At 44.0% G+C, this 20,307-nt stretch overlaps 1 protein-coding gene across 1 annotated transcript in view; it reads left to right on the top strand.

The window, feature by feature from the left end:
* The first annotated feature begins 2,926 nt into the window (after positions 1 to 2,926).
* Positions 2,927 to 20,307, top strand: part of LOC117647752 — an 18,953-nt gene continuing 1,572 nt past the window's right edge. The window contains exons 1-7 of the mRNA XM_034389649.1: positions 2,927 to 2,954; positions 5,443 to 5,700; positions 6,836 to 7,023; positions 10,114 to 10,227; positions 13,623 to 13,747; positions 14,326 to 14,520; positions 19,776 to 19,920. Of these exons, the coding sequence (XP_034245540.1) occupies positions 2,948 to 2,954; positions 5,443 to 5,700; positions 6,836 to 7,023; positions 10,114 to 10,227; positions 13,623 to 13,747; positions 14,326 to 14,520; positions 19,776 to 19,920 (1,032 nt within the window). The 5' untranslated portion in view covers positions 2,927 to 2,947. The remainder of the gene's footprint in view (positions 2,955 to 5,442; positions 5,701 to 6,835; positions 7,024 to 10,113; positions 10,228 to 13,622; positions 13,748 to 14,325; positions 14,521 to 19,775; positions 19,921 to 20,307) is intronic.

The following is a 20,307-nucleotide window of genomic DNA, read 5'->3' as shown; positions in this document are numbered from 1 at the left end:
GGAAATCAAAACTAACTTTAACTCATTAAGGTAGGTGTACGCCAGACCGTGTCGTGTCGTGACGGCTTCGCGATGCTGCGCCACACTCTAAGTTTACGAAATTTGACGTCGTGATTCACGATTTTAAACCTGCGTGACGTTTTGCGTAAAATTGTGCAGGAATCTCACATATTTATGCATTTTGACGCACCATTCAAGGTAGGTGTACGCCAGACCGTGTCTTGACGTAACAGGTTCCGCGATGCTGCGCCAGTTTCGACGATCCACGCCTGGCGTATATACCGTAGAACGGGGTAATATGAGACAAATGTCGAGATTCTTTGTGAATTTCCCCCTTTCAATTCAATTTGAGGTACTGAGGTTTCATCCCTGTTAATTGACCATTTGGTACCTGCTACTAAATTTCATTGTTAGGTGCAGTAGGGACCTTTAATACCCTTGGATGCGGTCCATATTTCCTGCAATGTGGGGTAATATGAGACTAAAGAAATAAATGTTAAAGAAGTATGTGGAATTAAATCACACTGTCTCAAAAAGCCCAGTCCCAAAAACCCATGGAGCATCCCATGAGTCATGGGACGCCATGGGACACCATGGGCCGATTTTTCCCATGGGAAGATTTCCATTGATTTTTTGCACCATTTCCCATTGTTGAGCAACCCATGGGGAGATGCCCCATGGTGTGTGTCCCATGGGAGCACATCCTTGCCATGACAGAGTGTCTAGAAAGATCATTGTTTGAAGTGCCTCCGTCTGCGAGGTCATCACTTAAATTAATGTCTGCCATAGGTGAAAATTTTCCGATCAACCATTTTGCCCAACCTGTTTGTGTCTACAAGGTTTACCCATTTCTGGGCATTACCTAAACGTAAAAATTTTTGACGGAAGATTTTCAAACGCACCCGGGCAGGAATTCCATTTTTCATGCGCAATGGCGACGCCAATGGGAAAGGGTTCCGCATGGAGAGGCCCACCCTGGTGTTATCCGTAGAACATGGGAAATAGACTTCAGATTTTTGGAATTTTCCCCTTTAATTCCATGGGTTGGGGGGACCCGTTTTTTTCTCATGCAATTTCAGTTAGGTCCCATGGGTTTTAAAAACCCCGAATGGGAATTTTCCCAATTGCGGGCAAATTTGGTTTTTAATCACACTGGAAGGTACGGAAAATTCTGTTAATTTTTTTGCCGGGATTCTCCGTAGCCCTCTTATTAATATTCTCCGTAGGCTCTTACAGTATTTTCCGGAGGGCCGTACAGTATTCTCCGTAGGACCGCACAGTCTTCTCCGTAGGGCCTGGAAGACTGTATAGTCCTACGGAGATCACTGTAAGGTCCTACGGGAAATACTGTGCGGTCCTACGGAAAATACTGTAAGAGCCTACGGAGAATACTGACAAGGGGGCTACGGAGAATTACCACAAGCTGTTAACGGAATTTTCCGTAGCTTTTTGCCACAGTGCAGTTAAAAAAGGCCGGGTTTTGGGAAAAACCTATTTTTAAGTGTCTTCTTTACCCCTTCAGTTTCAAGATGATTGGAAACTATATGCAGACGATATTAAATCTGGAGGGGAGAAAAATAGGCGCCACTAAAGAGAGCTGAAAAATGTATAAGAAGTCATGAGTTGTGCCTGTCACATGAAAATACTAAACGAAGAGCATAGATGCCGGTCAGATGGTAAAAAAAAAATAGTGTTAAAATCATTAATACTTGAAATAATTAACAGTGGAGTATGTTTGGTCTCATGTTTCAAGCGAAAAGAGGTGTCTCTATTTTCCCTACAAGGTAACAAAATTTTATTCCATCGGGAACAGGCAGCCCGGGAGTAAACATAACAGAACCAAATTTTGTCCTGATTATGTTGACATAATTACCTCGTTCGGACGAGAACCCAAGTTCTAACCGCACTGCAAAAAATCGTGGTTTGGCACGGAAAATGTACGGAAAAGTGGGTACCTACGGGTACGGACCTTCTGTACTGGTTCTCTGTGGTCCCCATAAGGGTTTCATGTAACGGGTACGAAACATGTACAGAAACTCCGTGGTTGGCAGGTACGGACGGTCCAGGTAAAAAATTGACTAGACATGTTCCGTGTAATTTCTGTACTTTTTTCTACATGCGAGAAAAGTGGGACGTACTGATTAAAAGCTTTTTTAAAGGTTTTTTTTTGGTCAATAGACGGGTACGGACGTCTTCTGTACTTTGCCGTTTTTCTCTGTAGATCCACGCACTCTGAACGGATATTCACTGTTGAAAACGAGAGACCTACAAATGAAAACATTTGTCATCGACCTTTTCAATCCTGTTGGCACGGTACCCTTGTTGGGACGAAGCCTTCTCGGCAGGTCTGTGAAAAAATTGACACGAATAGACAATGTTCAACGTGTGGAATTTTGGTACGGATTTAAAATTTCCTATCATCAGGTTTGTGGGGAGGTTTTTACTAACTTTAAAAAGCTTGTTAGAATTAAGAGGTTTTTCTTTTGGTTCTAAATAATCCTGGTGAGTCTCTGATAGCCTGTGTGCGTTTCTTGTGAGCTGCCACGGCCTCCTAGATCACGAAAAAAAATTCACGGTGGTCTTCTGAACAACCGCTAAAGAGCAACACGTCACAAACCGAAAAAAGTGCGCTTTGTCTCGATTTTCCTTCATGTCTCATATTACCCCGTTCTACGGTACCTACCTTGGCCTGCGGCGATAGCCTGCCTTCGGCAGGCTGCTTTGCTAGACACCAGAAATGGGCGTGATCCCCTCAAAAATTGGCATTTGGTCATCAAAATGGGATTTTACTTTGGGTCGGGGGTCCAAATGGGTTCTATTTTCGCCATCAGCGCCTCAAAAACATAGAAAACGACATGAAACTTGACAAAATGTCGATAGTGCTTAAAAAGTTGACTTTTTTCTGCCTTTTTTTACGTGTTTCCTGGCTAATATCACTCTACCAAAAATGTCCGGTAAATGCCGTTAATTTATTACCAGTTTTCACTGTAGGTCAATTAGCGTTTGCTGTGAACTAGTTCACGGCATTCACTGTGATATCGGTTACAGTGTTCACTGTGATCTGGTCCCCAGTAAACACTGTGAGTTTGACGCCGCTGAGCACCGAAGAACTGCAAATCAGGCTCCAATTCACGGCGTTTACTGTGGCCAGATCACAGTGAACACTGTAACCGAGATCACAGTGAATGCCGTGAACTAGTTCACAGCAAACGCCGTGAATTGCATAACAGCAAACATTGGTAATAAATTAACGGCGTTGACAGGACATTTTTTGTAGAGTGATGTCCGAATGGATTGAGATAGATAGAAAGCTGAATTTTGGTGTGTGGCGAGTCAAGAACAAATGACCCTGCAAAATCTCAGGCAGATCGGCCGAGCCGTTCAGGAGGAGTAGTGCGCACAGACACATACGCACACACGCAGACAGTAAAAGCTTTTTAACTCCTCTGGAGTAGCGGGCTTCGCTATCGCTCAGCCAATTATGCAAATTCCCCGCATGCTCAAAATCGTGCGAGTGGCACGTACAAAATTCTACATGCACATTAAGTGTGCAGTCACGACAATCCACCCCTGGCGTTAACACCTACCTGCGCCTGCGGCGCTAACTGCTTGCCTCCGACAAGCTGTCTCAGAAATTTTTGTTAAGGACTCGAACCTGGGTCGGAGGTTGAAACGGATTCCATTTTCAGTTTCAGCACCCTCTAAAACTTACGAAACGGTGTGATACTTATCATGACAACATTTGTCAGTACAGAGTTATTGTTTTGCTGTTTTGAAGGTTTTTTGGCTAAAACGACCACATGCATTGAGATGGAGCCATTGGTGAGCCAAGCATACACCTAAGGACCCTGCCAAATCTCAGCCGAATCGGCCGAGCCGTTCAGGAGTAGTGGTGCGAACAGACAGACAGCAAAAACTTTCCAACCCCACTGGAGGAACAGGCCGGAACAGGCCGGAACAGGCTCGCTCAGCCAATATGTGTGCGGGGTTATGTTGCCGTCGCCAGTTCCGTTTTTTGCTCTTGCTGTCTTGTTCTTTGATCGGCGACGGCCAGAGTGCTCAATTCGGTAGCTATTATTACGTATGCCGTAAAATAGGATCTACTCGCCAGTTTTGGTTTCTGAAACGTTTAGTGGGTCATATCAACTACGAGTTGCCCTTAAAGCCCAAGAAACTCACTGATATCTTCAAAACCCAAACCCTACATGGCTATTCCAATTTTGTGACAATCTCACATTATTTAGTGCGTACCACTGTGTCTCACGCTTACCAGTGTGAGCCACGTTTGTCCCAAGTCCTTGCAACTGTGACACGGTTTGTCTTACTCCTGTAAGCGTGTCATTGAACCGGCAGCAAGTGTGGGACAAACCGTGTCTCACACTTGCAAGCGTGAGACATCGTGCTTTGCACTGAGACTGTCTCGTACTTGCAATTACAGTGTAGGCTTTCACGGAGATCTACGTTTTTCACTGAAAGTTGTCAGGAAACGCAACAGTGTACTCAGGTGACTTCTTTTCAGCTGCATTAATTGCAAGGCATGCTCTACAAATCGAAGAGCGTACATTGTATGCTCCAACTGGAGCATGCCTGCAAGCACGCTCTACCTAGCGCATGCCTGCCAGGCATGCACTTACTTGTGCATACATGCCAAGTACACGGCAACTGAAGCATGCATCTCGTGCCTAAGGGATACACTGAGAAAACCTCACAAACTATTTTGGGCCTTACAAAGAAAAGTAGTTTGTATAACAAAGTATTTTGAGCATACGTAAGCTTACAAAGAAAATACTTCGTAATTTACGAACTATTTATTCGTTTAACAAAGTATTTTAGTTTGTTATACGTATGCTCAAAATACTTCGTAAGGTTTTAAGAGTGTTGGGAGTTGCCTGCATCAGGAAGCGTGTACCTGGCATGTATGCACTAGTAAGTGCATGCTTGGCAGGCATGCGCTAGCTAGAGCGTGCTTCCAGGCATGCTCCACTGCAGGAAATAACCACAACAAAAGTACACAAATTTCTGGCAAATTTTTTATCAGGTACTTAGTGCACTTATCAAGTACAACAGTTGTTGTACAAAGTACAATAGAACCGGCATGAGGAATGCTGTGCAGTCCAGGGCTCGCAGTAGTTTGTACAATTCTCGTTGTACTTTCTAAAATCCCTGTTGTACTTTTTTTTGTACAGTTTCTGTGGTACTTTTGTTGTACTATCTACACTTTTTCTTGCAGTGTCCAGTTAGAGCATACAATGTACGCTCTTCGCTTTGAAGAGTGCTTGGGTGTGTTCTCAACTGGGTACCCTCTCCGAGGCGTAAACTGTTATAATGACAGTGCCCTAGAGGTGCGCTCAAATGAGAACGCGTTCTACAGAGCCTACTTCTGAGGACGACACTGTTCGGTTGGCCGAATTCTGCTAAATATTTCAAATCTTTGTTCTCCAGCGAGCTCCTGGTGGCTCAACGCCATGGACACGCTGCCTCCAGAACTGGTGGTGTGCATCTTCGGGAAGCTGCGCTGCCCGCTGACGCTGCTGGACGTGGTGCCTCTGGTCTGCAAGCAGTGGCGCAACCTCTCCAAGGATCCCCTGGCCTGGGCCAGTGCCGAGCTTGCCTGGGACGGCACGGACCCCAAGGCCCGCAAGGCTTCCGGGCTGCGCTTCGGCAGCATGCGTCTCTCCAGCGGCGATGAAGACGATGACGGTAAGGGGCGCCCTCCTCAGCCAAACCGAGTGTACGCGGGAAAAACGGAACCTGTTTTTCCCAGGAGGCCAGTGGTGAAGACATAGGTCATTTCCAGGGAGTTCCTGGGAAAGCCAGGAACAGTTTTCACCGTGATGTTTTTGCGTCCGTTTAGTTGATTTTCATTGTGGCTTGGAGCACATCTTACCACGTACTCAAATTTGCTCTGTTTAGTGCCACTCAGCAAACTGAAGTGTGTACATAGTACACTCTTATTAGAGCATACTTACAAGTACACTCTTACTTACAGCAGACTTGCTAGGCACACGCTAAAATAGAGTGTGCCTGGCAAGTACACACTAAAATACACTCGATTAGTCCTATCTAAAAGCATGGGCCAGTTTAAGTGTACTTGCCAGGTACACTCTTATTTGGCGTGTACACTTCAAACCTAACTGTCTACTGAGTACACACTTACAAATGCGTGCTTGCAAGTACACACTTACAAACGCATGCGTGGCAAAGTACACACTTACAAATGCATGCTTGGAAGTACACACTTACAAACGCATGCTTGACGCCGTAAAACTCCATGCGTCAAGCATGCGTTTGTAAGTGTGTACTTGCAAGCACGCATTTGTAAGTGTTTACTTAGTAGACAGTTAGGTTTGCAGTGTACATGCAATGTACACTCTATTTTAGCGTGTACCTAGCGCGGCGGTTCCCAACCTTTTTCAGCCCGCGACCCCAAAACTGCTTCCAAAATTTTTCGCGACCCCAGGAATAAAATTACGCGACCCCATCTTTTTTTCGGGGGGAGGGGAGATTTTTTCGAAAATGAACTGTCACATTTTGAATTTTGACCGAATTTAGAGGGTTTGAGTGTATTTAAAATAGAGGGCCAAAATTTATAATAAGCCAACTCGCGACCCCAGATAGCATGCCGCGACCCTACAAAAATTTTCCGCGACCCCGGGGTTGGGAACCCCTGACCTAGCAAGTATGCTGTAAACAAGAGTGTGCTTAGAAGCATGCGCTAATAAGAGTGTGCTATGTACACACTTCAGTTTGCAGAGTATATTTCCCATAATTAGTGTATAAATGTTCAAACTTAGGTTACTGGGATCAAAAAATTATTTTTTTCTGTTGTCATCAGTGTCCGCGGCGTGGGAGAAGTTGAAGGAGGACAGCCTCCGCGTGTCGACGGCTGACGCGGCGCGCATTCTGCTCCACGCCCCCGCACTGAACTGCATCAACTTCTGCGCGGACATGCCGGAGAAGGGCATGAAGCGGCTGGTGAACGCGCTGCGCCGCAGCAGGACTGTCGTGACGCAGTACTTCACGGTTAGTGTCTCCTCCCTCATTTCCCGAAGGGGAGGTTCTGGTGGAAATCTCCCTCTCTTGTCACTTTCTTCCACATAGTTTTGTTTTGCTACATAGGATCTTACCTTCAAGGGGTAAAATCTTACATTTGCTCTTAATTGAGCCAGGAAGAAAGGAATATCTTGACTAAACTCCAGAGTGTGTGTTATTGTGCCTCAGGTTTGCATCATTAGACCAAATTGTTAAACTCAATTACTTGCAGTTAAAGAGAAAATCAACATGGAAGCAGGTCAGAACTCAACCTAAGCCCCTTGTAGAGTCTCAATTTTATCGGAATATAAAGACAACTCAACCGTAGCAGTAACGCTCTCTGAAAACCTTGCCAACTATTTGATCCAGGAACCGGATAACTCAATTTTGGCCATTTTCCCGGAGAAACCAAAAACTGTTAGCAGAGAAAATTAAAACAAAACAAATGAATGTTGTAGATGTTAATAATTTCAAAAAGCATTAGTAAAATTTTGGAAAAAAAAAATCAAAAGTGTAAGGTCACTTAGTAGAGGATTTCTGCGACTTATCACTTTCCGTTGAAATGGAAAACAGAGTCAGCTCACCTTATATTTCCTAAACAAAGAGGAATTTGGAGACAAGTCAAGTGGAACAATAGTATGCATAAAGTGTATGTACCTCCGGTGTATTTTTTGGACTTAGCTCTTTTTTCCAAATTGAAGATTCTGTTTACACTAGATTCATATAAATACAAGTTGAGTTATATCTTTTTGCCAATTTGTGAACGGACTCATGTCGACTTCGGTTGAGTTATCTCCATTTTCCAATGAAATTTAGACCGTAAAAGGGGTTAAGTTGAGTTAACCCTTTTTCCGTATGGATTTTCTCCTAAACTGCTTGGAATTAAGTCAAATAATTTGGTGTAATGATGTAAACCCTTCTAAGGCACAATAATATAATAAAAGCTCAATTTGGGGATAAGTCAAGTTATTCCCTTCTTCCGCTTCCTGGATCATTTAAGGCCTCACAAACAAAAGTAGCTTGTCATAACAAATTATTTTGAGCAAATGTAAGGTAAGAAAATACCTCGTAATTCACGAACTATTTCTTCGTAGATCAAAGTAAATGAGTTTGGCCAATGTATGCTCAAAATATTTCGTAAGGTTTTAAGCGTGCGTGCTGAGAGTGTCTTTTTTAAATAACCCTGAAACTAGTCAGTTCTCTTTCAAATTCGTCTTCTTATTTCTTTTGGACTGTGAAGGTTTCTTCCTTTTATATGTGAGTCTTGAGCAGACTTTGGTAACATTCTACGTTGGGTGAGATGTGACAGGCCTTTGGGGCCGTACCCATATTACGTGACCGGTTTTAGGCCACTTTTGGACCCCCTCCCCCCCCCATCGTGACACACCGTAGGATCTTCGCGAACCCCCCCTCCCCCCCACCGATGTCACGTAGGATTTTCTCAAAAGCTGTTTTTCGTCTAATTTGATGTTTCCTGATGTGAAGAAAGACAAAGATCATCGATGAAGCCATTCCAGTCGTTGGTGAGTGAAGAACAAGAAGCCGCACAAAACCGGAAATGGCGCCGTCCACCCGTTCGAGTGCAATAATTTTAGAGGTTCCCGAATCCTCTCGCGTTGATATGCTATTAGGCCTGTTTCTAATACTTATTGGTAAAGGAAAGAAACATATTTCTCAACATTTCTCCAACTGGGCTCGCTACCTGCTCGTAATCCACTTCATTTTCGGTTTTGTTCTTCTTGTTCTTCAGTCGACGACTAGAATAGTCTATTAGCTCACAGAAGGGGTCTTTTTTTGGAACCCTGAAGGTCAGAGGAAGTAAAATTTAAGCAATTTTACATCAACTGGCAAAACGACCGCTAAAACACTCTCATTCCAGGAACGTGACATCACGTTGAAACGAACGTGACACAGTGTCACGTTCGTTTGAGCATTGTGTCACGTTCGTTTGAATGTGAACGAGCTGCCCTTGCAAAAAGGAAAATATATGGAAAATATGTGTCAATATATGACTCCATATATGTTTCATGCATTGTCAATATAATTGTATCTTGCTCAATATATTGCGAATTATCTTGCGCAATACGTGGTTTATATCTGGGGTATATCTTGGTGCCCGTTAATATATGATGCATATATTCCCCCATATAATATTATCTTCGCGAAATGTATGTTTCAATATCTGACACGGTGCCCGTCGTGGGATGGGGCAGGGTGAGGAGGGCAGACTTTTCTAGTAACTTTTCTTAAAATCTTGGCACTCAATGTTGAAAGGCGGCTATATTTCTCAACATAATTTTATGTTGTAAAATATATTGACGCCATATATTGAGCAGGGGCAAGGTACTTTTCTATGCGTTTAAGTCTCCAAGAAATTTTGAGAAATCCTGTTTAACAAGTTAACTGGAACAGTTAGGAAATTTTAAACGTCTTTTTTGGGTGTAGCGCGAAAAGTTCTTCTAGGCGACCACGGTACGATCAAGATTGGATGTCCTCGCATGGCGAGGTTACATTCTTTGATAATAGTAAAGGAAGTCTCCGAGTCGTCAGACTCCATGGTGTATTCACACTATATATTGCCTACATATGGAGCAATATATGAAATTTATATATTTGCCACATATTTTTTAAATCAGAAAAGTATCTTGCTAAATTATCTTTTCCACATATGTCGTCAATACATGTTGGGCCATATATTTTGTCCATATAGTGCCCATATATTTTCCATTTTTGCAAGGGTGATTTTTGGCCAAACGAATGTGACACAATGCTCAAACGAACGTGATAGTTTGTCACGTTCGTTTCAACGTGATGTCACGTTCCTAGAATGAGAGTGAACTTGTCATATTTCGGGAAACTTGGTTTCTGTCCGCTTGGATGCAGCAGGAACAGATATCTGTTGCCTGACCGCGCCGCTACCTCGTGTGTTTTGCTATCATAATTTCCAAATTCGTGACTACGTGACTTTTGAATTAACCCCCCTCCCCCCTCGTGACCGTCCGTAGGATTTGGCCGAACCCCCTCCCCCCCCTAAATCGGTCACGTAATATGGGTACGGCCCCTTTGGGGTTGTGCTTGCAGGTCCACGAGATGACCTCCTGGCACATGACGCTGCGTGGCCGCTCGGCCCTGCTGGACATGATGTGGCGCAGCCGCAACCACTTAGTTGGGGCCACGGTGCAGCTCAGCAGACAGGTAGGTGCACCAGAATGTCACAAGAAATTTACAAATTTGTGTCACGTGTGTTTGAATGACTTGACCATGCGTTTGACTCATCGCATAGTAATTGGTGGGTTGCAAACTCAACAGTGTGCTCAGCACACTCTGTTCAGCGTGTACTCGCAAGTACACTCCGACAAAGTGTCACGTTCATTTGGATGTGAATCGGCCAAAAATCAGCTTGTTCACATTCAAACGAATGTGACACAATGCTCGAACGAATGTGACATATTGTCACGTTCGTTTCAACGTGATGTCACCTACACTGCAAACCTAACTGTCTACTAAGTACACACTAACAAGTAGTGTAAGTACACACTTTCAAACGCATGCTTGGCCAAGTACACACTTTCAAATGCATGCTGCTTGCAAGTACACACTTCCAAACGCATGCTCAACGCCGTGAAACTCCATGCGTCAAGCATGCGTTTGTAAGTGCACTTGCAAGCATGCATTTGTAAGTGTGTACTTGGCCAAGCATGCGTTCGTAAGTGTGTACTTGCACGCACGCATTTGTAACTGCGTACTTAGTAGACGGTTAGGTTTGTAGTGAAATCAAGCGAAAAATGCCAAAGTAAGTTTGACACTTAAAGGGCAGCATTTCAGCATTTTTCTATTGAGTACCTCACTAAACACATCATAATTGTCAGAGATAATTCAGGTACATGTTTTGGGAAGATGTAGTCAGCGACGCAGCGATCCACTGCCCTCCGGGATGGCTTGCAGCCCTAAGGCGTCGTAGATCGGCCATACGCATGGCGGCGAAACGCTTGAAATTTTTGCCTTTGGCCACCATAATGACGTGTCAACCTGAACAGACAACTTTAAAATTCCGAAATCGGCCCAACTTTGAAATTTGCACTTCGCCCCTCGGGCTCGGCCATGCGATATCGTTGCGCCACCAAACTTTGGCAGAAGTGTTTTCTCACCAAGTGGAGCGAGGGGTGAATCACTCTGCGTTCTGGTGTACACATAAGTATGAGTACGGCTGAGTAGACCTTGCTTTACTCATAAATTTCACATTTTAAGGCTTTATTTAGCGTTTTAAAAGGCACTCAACGCCAAATCGGTCAAAATTCCAGGGAATTTCTTCCTTTTTTAATTTGTGAGTACACTGAGTACGGGCAAATTTGTACACATGAGTACACTTGTGATTCACCCCTCGACAGGGTTGTTAACGTTACTTTTTAAAGGTAACGCGTTACCGTTACCGTTACTTCAGGTTTGAGTAACGGTAACGTCGTTACTTTACCGACTTCTGAAAAAGTAACGCGTTACCGTTACAGGTAACGCAGTAACGCCGTTATCGTTACTTCAAATCCTAAAATTCCTTAAAAGCCACAATTTTACCGGTTAAAATTGCTGGGGTGAATTAGGATTATTTTAGAATTAAAGTAAAGACAAAAAAATTTTAATGTTTAACACGCTCTAATGTAAACTTCTGCATCTACTTCTCCCAATATTGCCAATTCATGGCCAATGGGACCTCTATTTCAAGTGATGCATCGCTTAATTTGTTTCTGAGAGCAACAAATAAGCGTCTACACTCAAAAAAGTTCAAGTGTTGAAAGATTTTTTTCTGAGTGTGGACGCTTATTTGTTGCTCTCAGAAACAGATTGAGCGCCTTGGCAAATGAGCTGACCACAGCAGGGAGAGAAAGGGAGAAAAATATAGGTTTGTAGCTCTTTTTGATGCCTCGCAGTAACGGTAACGCCGTTACTGCGTTACTCCTCTTTGTTAACGGTAACGTCGTTACTTTACTCATTTCTCAAAAAGTAACGCGTTACCGTTATCGTTACAGTAAAGGTAACGGTAACGCTGGTAAAGTCTTTACTCTTTAAAGTAACGTTAACAACCCTGCCCCTCGACGATTTGGCACCACGATAAGTCTCGGTTCGATTTGTTAACTTAAGTCTCGGGTCGATTTGAAGAAGCAAGGGACGGTCTACCTGGGGCCCGCTCCTCAAAGCCAGCAGCGTACTCGGCACATTCGCTTCGGCGTGTACTTTACACATCCAAAAAGCATTCATTGTACGCTCTACCTAGAGTGTGCCTGCCATGTGCATGCTGCCTGATGCAGGCAACTCCCTATCTCTTGTCCACTGCAGGTATGCGTCAGTTAGCGTGCACATGGCATGTTTGCACTAGTAAGTGCATGCTTGGCAGGCATGCGCCAGCTAGAGCGTGCTTGCAGGTATGCCCTAGGTAGAGACGATGTACGTCGGATTTGCAGAGTACTTACGATGACTCTCCTGCGAGCGCATACTCATTTGCGTGCACTCCCGGGAGAGAGTGAAGTCAGGAAAGTACATGCCGTCAGCTGATAACTTTGCCTGCCTAAGCGGGCAGGCAAAGTATTGATTTATCTACTCGAAGAATTAGTTCCAAAATTCACTGAAAACGTAATGGTTGGACACATGGCCAAGGCGTGACATGTGAGTCACGCCGTCATTTGGCGTGAATGACAACACACTAAATTCTTATGGACTTTATCGGACTTTATGTCCATAACTATGGCCGTTTTTGTACATACAGAACTTATGTACAAATTTGTACATAAATTAGGTACAATGTTTTACATACTTAAGCACAATATGGAAATATTGTTCCTAATTTATGTACAAATTTGTACATAAGTTCTGTATGTACAAAAACGGCCATAGCTATGGACAATAAAGTACATAAGACATTTAGCGTTAACGCGTTTTCTAGGACAAGTCATGCCAAAAAGCGGCATGACAAGAAATGCACGTCAAAAATTGGCGCGAATTTTTGAGTCACGCCGATTTTTGGCGTGACTTTTCTATCATGCCGTAATGGCGTGACACTTAATTCACGTCCCTTCAGCGGCACGAAGTCACGCCGGTAGATTTTCAGTGTTACGAACTAGTTACTTTGCATGCTTATGTATGCTCAAAATACTTCCTTCTGTGAAGCTTCTTTACTTCGGAGGGCTTAAACAGTTAATAAGGTTTTCAGAGTGTGGCACGGGTTGTTGTTTACTAATCTGAGTTCAATCTTCGGCACAGAAAAATGTTCACGAAGCATCGCTTTGTAATACGAAAAAAAAGCGAAGGGATTGTAAAATCTTCGAAGAAATGCTTCGTTGCACGAAGCAAAATCCTTCTTATCAAGAAGCATTACTTCATTAAACGAACCAATTCTACAGTGCCTTCATTTTCTTTGCAGTTATGAAGCTCATGCTTCGTAGACTTTTACGAGTGTGGGAGTGAACTCAGACCATTATGACCACGTATTTGTGAAGTTTCCCCACCAGAATCGGTACTCTTGCACCTAAACAAGGCATCGACTCTCCGCAGGCGTGCTCGATTCCAATTTCTTATTCTTTTGTGTTGTCTTTTTATTTCAGGAGGATATCTCTGACGACGTGCCCGCCTCCAAGCGAGGCCCCCTGCGTGACAGTCAGGGCCGCACCGTGCTGGACGTGCTGGCCCAGATGCCCACCCTGGAGTGCCTGTCGCTGGACGCCTCCTGGTGAGTGCACATTTTCAGCCTCGTATGGACCGTTCATCTCCAGCCAAAAAGTTTTTGGTGAAAACGGAATTCGTACTTTTCTCTTTTTCACTTCGTACGATTTGTTCATTATTGGGTATTTCGTTCATTATCCTACCATTAACTTTTAATTATAGTTTATAATTTATACTTAATGTGTTCAAAATTTTAGCAAGAAACGATCGAAATTGTGCATAGTAAAAAAGACATTAGTACAGTTTATATCTGGTTCAAAAACTTTGTAAACAGCAGAACTCAAGCATGTTGTAGCGTTTGGAATATCCGAGAAGTCCACCACTCTGGTACTCATGTGTGTGTGTGTGTACACTTAGTCCAGTAATCATTGGTAATCTCACGTCAAAACTGGCTATCACTGTTTTTACCAGATTTTGGGGTGTTTTCTTGTGAAAATGGGCCAAAATGCTCTGAGCTGGGCAATATAATACAGTTTTATTTTATTATTCTCTCTACGTGATCAGGCACAACCCTGAGCTGAGTGGTGGGCCCCTCGAGAATGTCAGTGTGCACATTGAACTCGGCTTTGCATCGATGTCCGGCAGGGACTACCCGTACGCTGGCGAGCTGAGAGGCAAGCTGCCCCGGCTCCGCAAGCTGTTCATGAACCGCGGCGACGGCGGCATCTGCGGGGAGCGCCTCGTGTGCGACCTCATTGACGGCGCCGCTGCCACACTGGCCGGGCTGGACCTCAACAGGGACTACGGCCGGCCGCAGGACTCCATTCTGAGGCACCCCAGGTAGTCTGACACTGCTAGTTGAACGGGAAGACTTCGCGTCACAGCATGGTGAGACATGTGGTCTCGTCAAATTTTGCTCTGACATGACAGCCTCGCCCCAAATTTGGCCAGTCAAAAGAGTCTCGCCAGAAAATGGTCAGACAAAAACGTCTCGCCAGAAAATGTTCAGACAAATACACTGCAAACCTAACTGTCCACTAAGTACACTCTTACAATTGCATGCTTGTAAGTACACACTTTCAAACGCATGCTTGGCCAAGTACACACTTACAAATGCATGCTTGCAAGTACACACTTACGAACGCATGCTTGACGCCGTATAACTCCATGCATCAAGCATGCGTTTGTAAGTGTGTACTTCCAAGCATGCATGTGAAAGTGTGTACTTGGCCAAGCATGCGTTTGTAAGTGTGTACTTGCAAGCTCGCATTTGTAAGTGCGTACTTAGCAGACGGTTAGGTTTGTAGTGTATGTCTCGCCACGAAATGGCGTGACTTTTGTGTCTGACCATTTTGTGGCGAGTCTGCCTTATGTCTAACCAAATTTTGTCGAGACTTCCCGGTTTGACAATAACTTGGCGGGACTTGTGCTTTGCACACCTTACTGTCCACAAAGTGCATGCTTCCAAACGCATACATTTAAGTAAACACTTGGCAAAGCATACATTTGTAAATGGGAACTTGAAAGCAAGCATTAGTAATTATGTACTAAGTAGACAGTTGCATTCGTAGCGTCTGGCTAGAGCATGCCTTCTTTCTAAATGTCTCACTATGAAATTTAAGCTTTGTTTCAGTGAACTCGGCGCAAGCATGATACGAAGCATTATGTGTTCGTAATACGATTCTTTCAAGTATTTTCGTTCACACTAAACTCTTGTGGTCTATTTGATGCGTAATTAATTATGCCTGCACAGATAGGTACGTAAGGTGTGCACTGTCTAATAATCACAGGGTACATTTTACGCAGTAAGATTTTTAAAATGTACCGTCCACGGGGGTAACTTGGGACACTTTTTCACGTTTTTTGAACGCCAGAGGTAAGATTTTCAACCTAGACCATTGACTCATAACTTTGTTAAAGTTTCACCCTTTTCCCATTTGCCTGGATTATATCGATTACAAGCGGGCTCGAAAGACTGTCCCAAGTTACCCCATGACCGGGGGTTACTTGGGATAGGAGGTAATTGCATCTATTGATGTTAAAAGATGAAATAAATTTTAGTCACAACATTTAGATCAAGAATTCAGGCCTAGGAACTCGTGTGGGACCGATATTAGACTTTATGTAGGACTCTACGAAGAACTCTCTTTTCTTCGGTTATTTCCCAGGCGTTTTCTGAAAATTTCAAAATATGGATTACCAGAAGACAAAACTGCAGAGCAAGGCATCTCTTTCCATCATCAGCGAAACATCCGAAGTTAAGGTTATGTCAGAGACCGGGTCAGACAACTCCTGAGAGGCTTGGACTGCTGGAAACATAAGGAAAAGACTGTCCCAAGTTACCCCGTAAAATTCCGATTTTTGATAAATTGAAGTCTGGACCGAAGATGGGAAAACTGAAATCAAGGCCCTTTTGCGACTGTTATTGTCTATGTATTATCTCACAACCCAGAGAGACTACTCGGCCAAATCTGCCTTTCACTCCTTGCACCAGGGTCAACTTGTCAATGTTTGACCTATTTTGTCAAAAACCCTATTATGTAGTTTCCCGTTTCTCATATACTAATTGTGAGGCTATGCGGCTTTTCCACCTTTCCGCGCGTGCCCTGAGGCCTCTGAAACAAAATCCTGCCGGGGGTTTGACGCTAGGAACCCCCGTCGCAGAATGGCAGCACCAACATGGTGTACAGGGCTGACTGCACTGATAAACCAAACGTGGTCTAGACCGCACCAACTGGTGTGGTCGAATGGATGCCATTTTGACCGCACCAGCTGGTGTGGTCTAGACCGGGTTTTGGGTGCGTTTGGGGGCTAGACCACATCAAACGTGGCCAAACGGGGTCTAGACCGCCCTACGTCGTCAAACGTGGTCTAGACCACACCAACTGATGTGGTCAAAATGGCATCCATCTGACCACACCAGTGGTGCGGTCTGGACCACGTTTGGTTTTTCAGTGTGTTCCAAGTTACCCCCGATGACGGTACACAGTGGTCCATAATATTATGAACACCTTACGTACGCATCTGTGCATGCATAATGACACTCTAAATATTGAGTGTCCAGAAACTGGGTGGTTGCCCGCTCGACTTTTTAGGGTGCCAAATGTCGCCCAGTTTTGGGCCACCATTGTCGCCTACTCTGCAAACTGAAGTGAGTACATAGTGCACTCTTATTAGAGGATGCTTCCAAGTACACTCTTATTAACAGCATACTTGCTACGCACACGCTAAAATAGTGTGTGCCTGGCAAGTACACGCTAAATAAATGTGAACCTTGCAAGTACACACTAAAATACACTCGATTAGTCCTATCTAAAAGCATGGGCCAGTTTAGTTTAAGTGTACTTGCCAGGTACACTCTTGTTAAGCGTGTACATGCAATGTACACTCTTTTTTGGCGTGTGCCTAGCAAGTATGCTGTAAATAAGAGTGTACTTGGAAGCATACTCCAATAAGAGTGTACTATGTACACACTTCAGTTTGCAGAGTAGTTATGGAGTGCACAAATCATACAGCAAACTGGCCCTCTCCCACGGTAGAGCATTGCACAGGTAGCTCCTGGGCGACTTAGGTGCCCAGATTCTGGGGACCTTTGGCACCTTAGGCGCTGCTGAGCCATAGTTGAAGGCAGGTTCCTTAATGGTTTGTCCACCTGAGACTAGGCGACAAAGTTGCCCAGAAAAAAATTGGGTGGACATTTTGCACACTGTCCTTCGAAGTGTGGTACAGCCTACAAATAATGTGTGGTAGGCGCAAAACTGTGGTTACCCAAATTTACCACACGTGGAAATGCGGTCAATACCCCTAAAAATCAGTGGTCAATAAAGCACCACATGAAATTCATAGTGAATACCACAGCAAATATGTGGTCAGTCCTCCATACCTCATAAAAGGGTGGTCTTGACCACGCAATACATAAGGTAACGGCTAAATTATAGGTTCGTACACCATTTATTTGACGGTGTATACTTCTTACCACATTTGTACGTGTGGTAGAATGCGGTAACCACACTTTTGGTCTCACCACAGCCAAATGTGGTAATTTCACCACACTTTCGATTTCAGTGCACCGGCGGGCGACAAAGGCACCCAGTTTCTGGGCACCTCACCTTAAGGTGGGAAATACCCATTGAAGCCCCTTTTTTCAAAGTGCCTAGTTTTCATTGAAAACTCTTTCCTGCCTTAAGGAATTTAATTTTGTCTTGTAATGTGTTCCTTATAGATTCCAAATTCAGCCAGACATTTAACCCAAGTACCCTATGAGTGTAGAAACTTCGGCCAAAAAACAACGCTGCCACCTTCGGTGCGCACGTTTTCTCGAAAAGTAAATTTATCTCCAGGTCCAGGTATTCTGTACAGGATACTTGACACATATATCTTGTTCACACCATCGCCCTTTTTTTTGAAAGTGATTTCCAGTTTTTTTGTAAACACGGCAGAAGAGTGAAAAAAATGACGTATTGACTCTCTATTTTCACTTTTCAGCCTTATTTACAAAAAAACTGGAACTCACTTTCCAAAAGGGGGACGGTGTGAACTAGATTTTTGTCAAGTATCCCGTACAGAATACCTGGACCTGGAGATCAATTACTTTTCGAGAAAACGTGCGCACCGCAGGTTGGCAGCGTTGTTTTATTGCCGAAGTTTTCTACACTCATAGGGTACTTGGGTTAAATGTCTGGCTGAATTTGGAATCTTTAAGGAACACATTACAAGGCAAAAATTTAAAATCCTTAAGGTAGGGGAAAAGTTTTCAATGAAAAAGAGGCACTTAAAAAAAGGGGCTTCAATGGGTATTTCCCCCTTAAAGTATGTGCATGAAAAGTGCTGAATAATGTGTGGAAAAGTCCAAAAAATCCACAAGAATAAGTGTGTTGAAAGGTACGAACAAAAACTCCCTTATATAATGCTTGCGACGTTTCCTACGTATTATAGAAAATTTCTTCGTCACATATTCGGAGTGTGGCGCGCGAACTACCACACACTAAATGTTAAGGTAGAAATTTGTACGTGCAACTTTGCTCGATTTTGTGCATACGTTGAATTTGCGTAATATCGTGCGTAAAGATGCATACATTTTTACATTCACGCTTAAGGGGGCACACCAGTGAAAATCGTCAAATTTTTTTTAAAAATTTTCGTCAATTTTTTTATTTTATCCTAATTTTCTGCTATTCATCCCGAGTCGGATGCCGCGAACCCCACCCCGAAATTCCGATTACTTTGGCTTGTGCACATTTTTGAAGTTGCTAAAAAGGAAATTTTTTTGCATATTTTGACCAATTGTCAACGTTCGGGTTTTTTTCAATTGACCTTAAATTACAAAACCCTTGAAGCACCCAAACGCAGTTGAAAAGAGGAACATTTTGGCGCAAACTGAACTAAAATACGTGAAAAGACGCATTTATAATCCGAAAAAAAAACGTCAATCTATTTTTTAATTATAGGGCTTTTTCTCAAAACACCTTTTTTGAACCTTTGTGCCACTCTCACGGGCGCAAAAATTAAGATAATTTTAAAGCGGTTTGCGGCAAAATGTTCGTTACACTTGCGTTTATGGTCTGAACCTCGGAAATGGCCATCCCATAATAGGACGTGAGCTGCAGCCATGAAAGTGTGAAAAAATTGGTTAAAAATTTTTTTCTAGTTTTGCCTTCTGAAAAAAATTCAAAATCATTCTTTTTCATGCCCCTGGTTCAGACCATAGCCACATGGTCCTGTTGAGAAATTTTCAAATCCCGTGCGCGAGCGGAATCCAGAGAGGCGGAATCGTGGCAGGAGTGAGGCAAGGTCGCAGAAAAAAGAAGTGCACTAGCGCTTCATCTTGCCATCGCCACCTCGCTCTCCCGTACTGATTTTCCTTTTCTTTACATAATTTGACCAAGAATAAATATCAATAGAAAACATCGGTTTTTTCTCAGAATGATCGTTTTTCGAAACCTCTGCATTTTCACTGGTGTGCCCCCTTAATTATGCACGACGGTGCACGGGTTTTTAAAAACATGCATCACCACGTACGATATTGTACATTAACATTCAGAGTGCGGTTCCTGAAGCATTAAGCAGTTAGCCTGACTCCGTTGGCTCGCCCTCAGGATCCCGGACTACCGCGCCGCCGTGACGCCGGCGCTGATGGCCAGTGTGGCGGGCTGCAAGCGCCTCTCGTTCCTGGAGGGCCCCGCGGCCCTCGCCCCGCACCTGCCCAGCATGCCGGGCCCCCGCCGAGCTCGTCCTGCACCTGTACCCGGAGCGGCAGCGCGCCGAGGAGGCCATCAAGGGGTGTTCGCGCCTGCGAGCGCGTCGTCAAGCTCACCTTCCTGGAGCTGTGGGTCAACAGGGAAAAAGACGAAGAGTGTAAGTTGACTTTTAGGCAACTGATGTATAAACTATTCGTTAGATCTCTACAAACCCTAGTGTGTTCTCAGTATGCGTATACACTGTCATCCATTTTGCAATACGTTTACTACAATTTTTTTGCGATGGAGCCGAGTTTGCGATTCCCCCGAATTTCGCCCCCCGGAGTGCAATGATTAAATTTTTGCATGTTTCTTTTTGCAATATCTAAGGGAAGGTGGGGGACCATGTGACACTTTTAGGCGGAGCCCGCCAACACGAAACTAACAATTG

Source organism: Thrips palmi, unplaced genomic scaffold (genome assembly GCF_012932325.1).
Source record: "Thrips palmi isolate BJ-2018 unplaced genomic scaffold, TpBJ-2018v1 HiC_scaffold_2, whole genome shotgun sequence".
Taxonomy (NCBI): Eukaryota; Metazoa; Arthropoda; class Insecta; order Thysanoptera; family Thripidae; genus Thrips; species Thrips palmi.
This window is presented reverse-complemented; position numbering and strand designations above follow the sequence as displayed.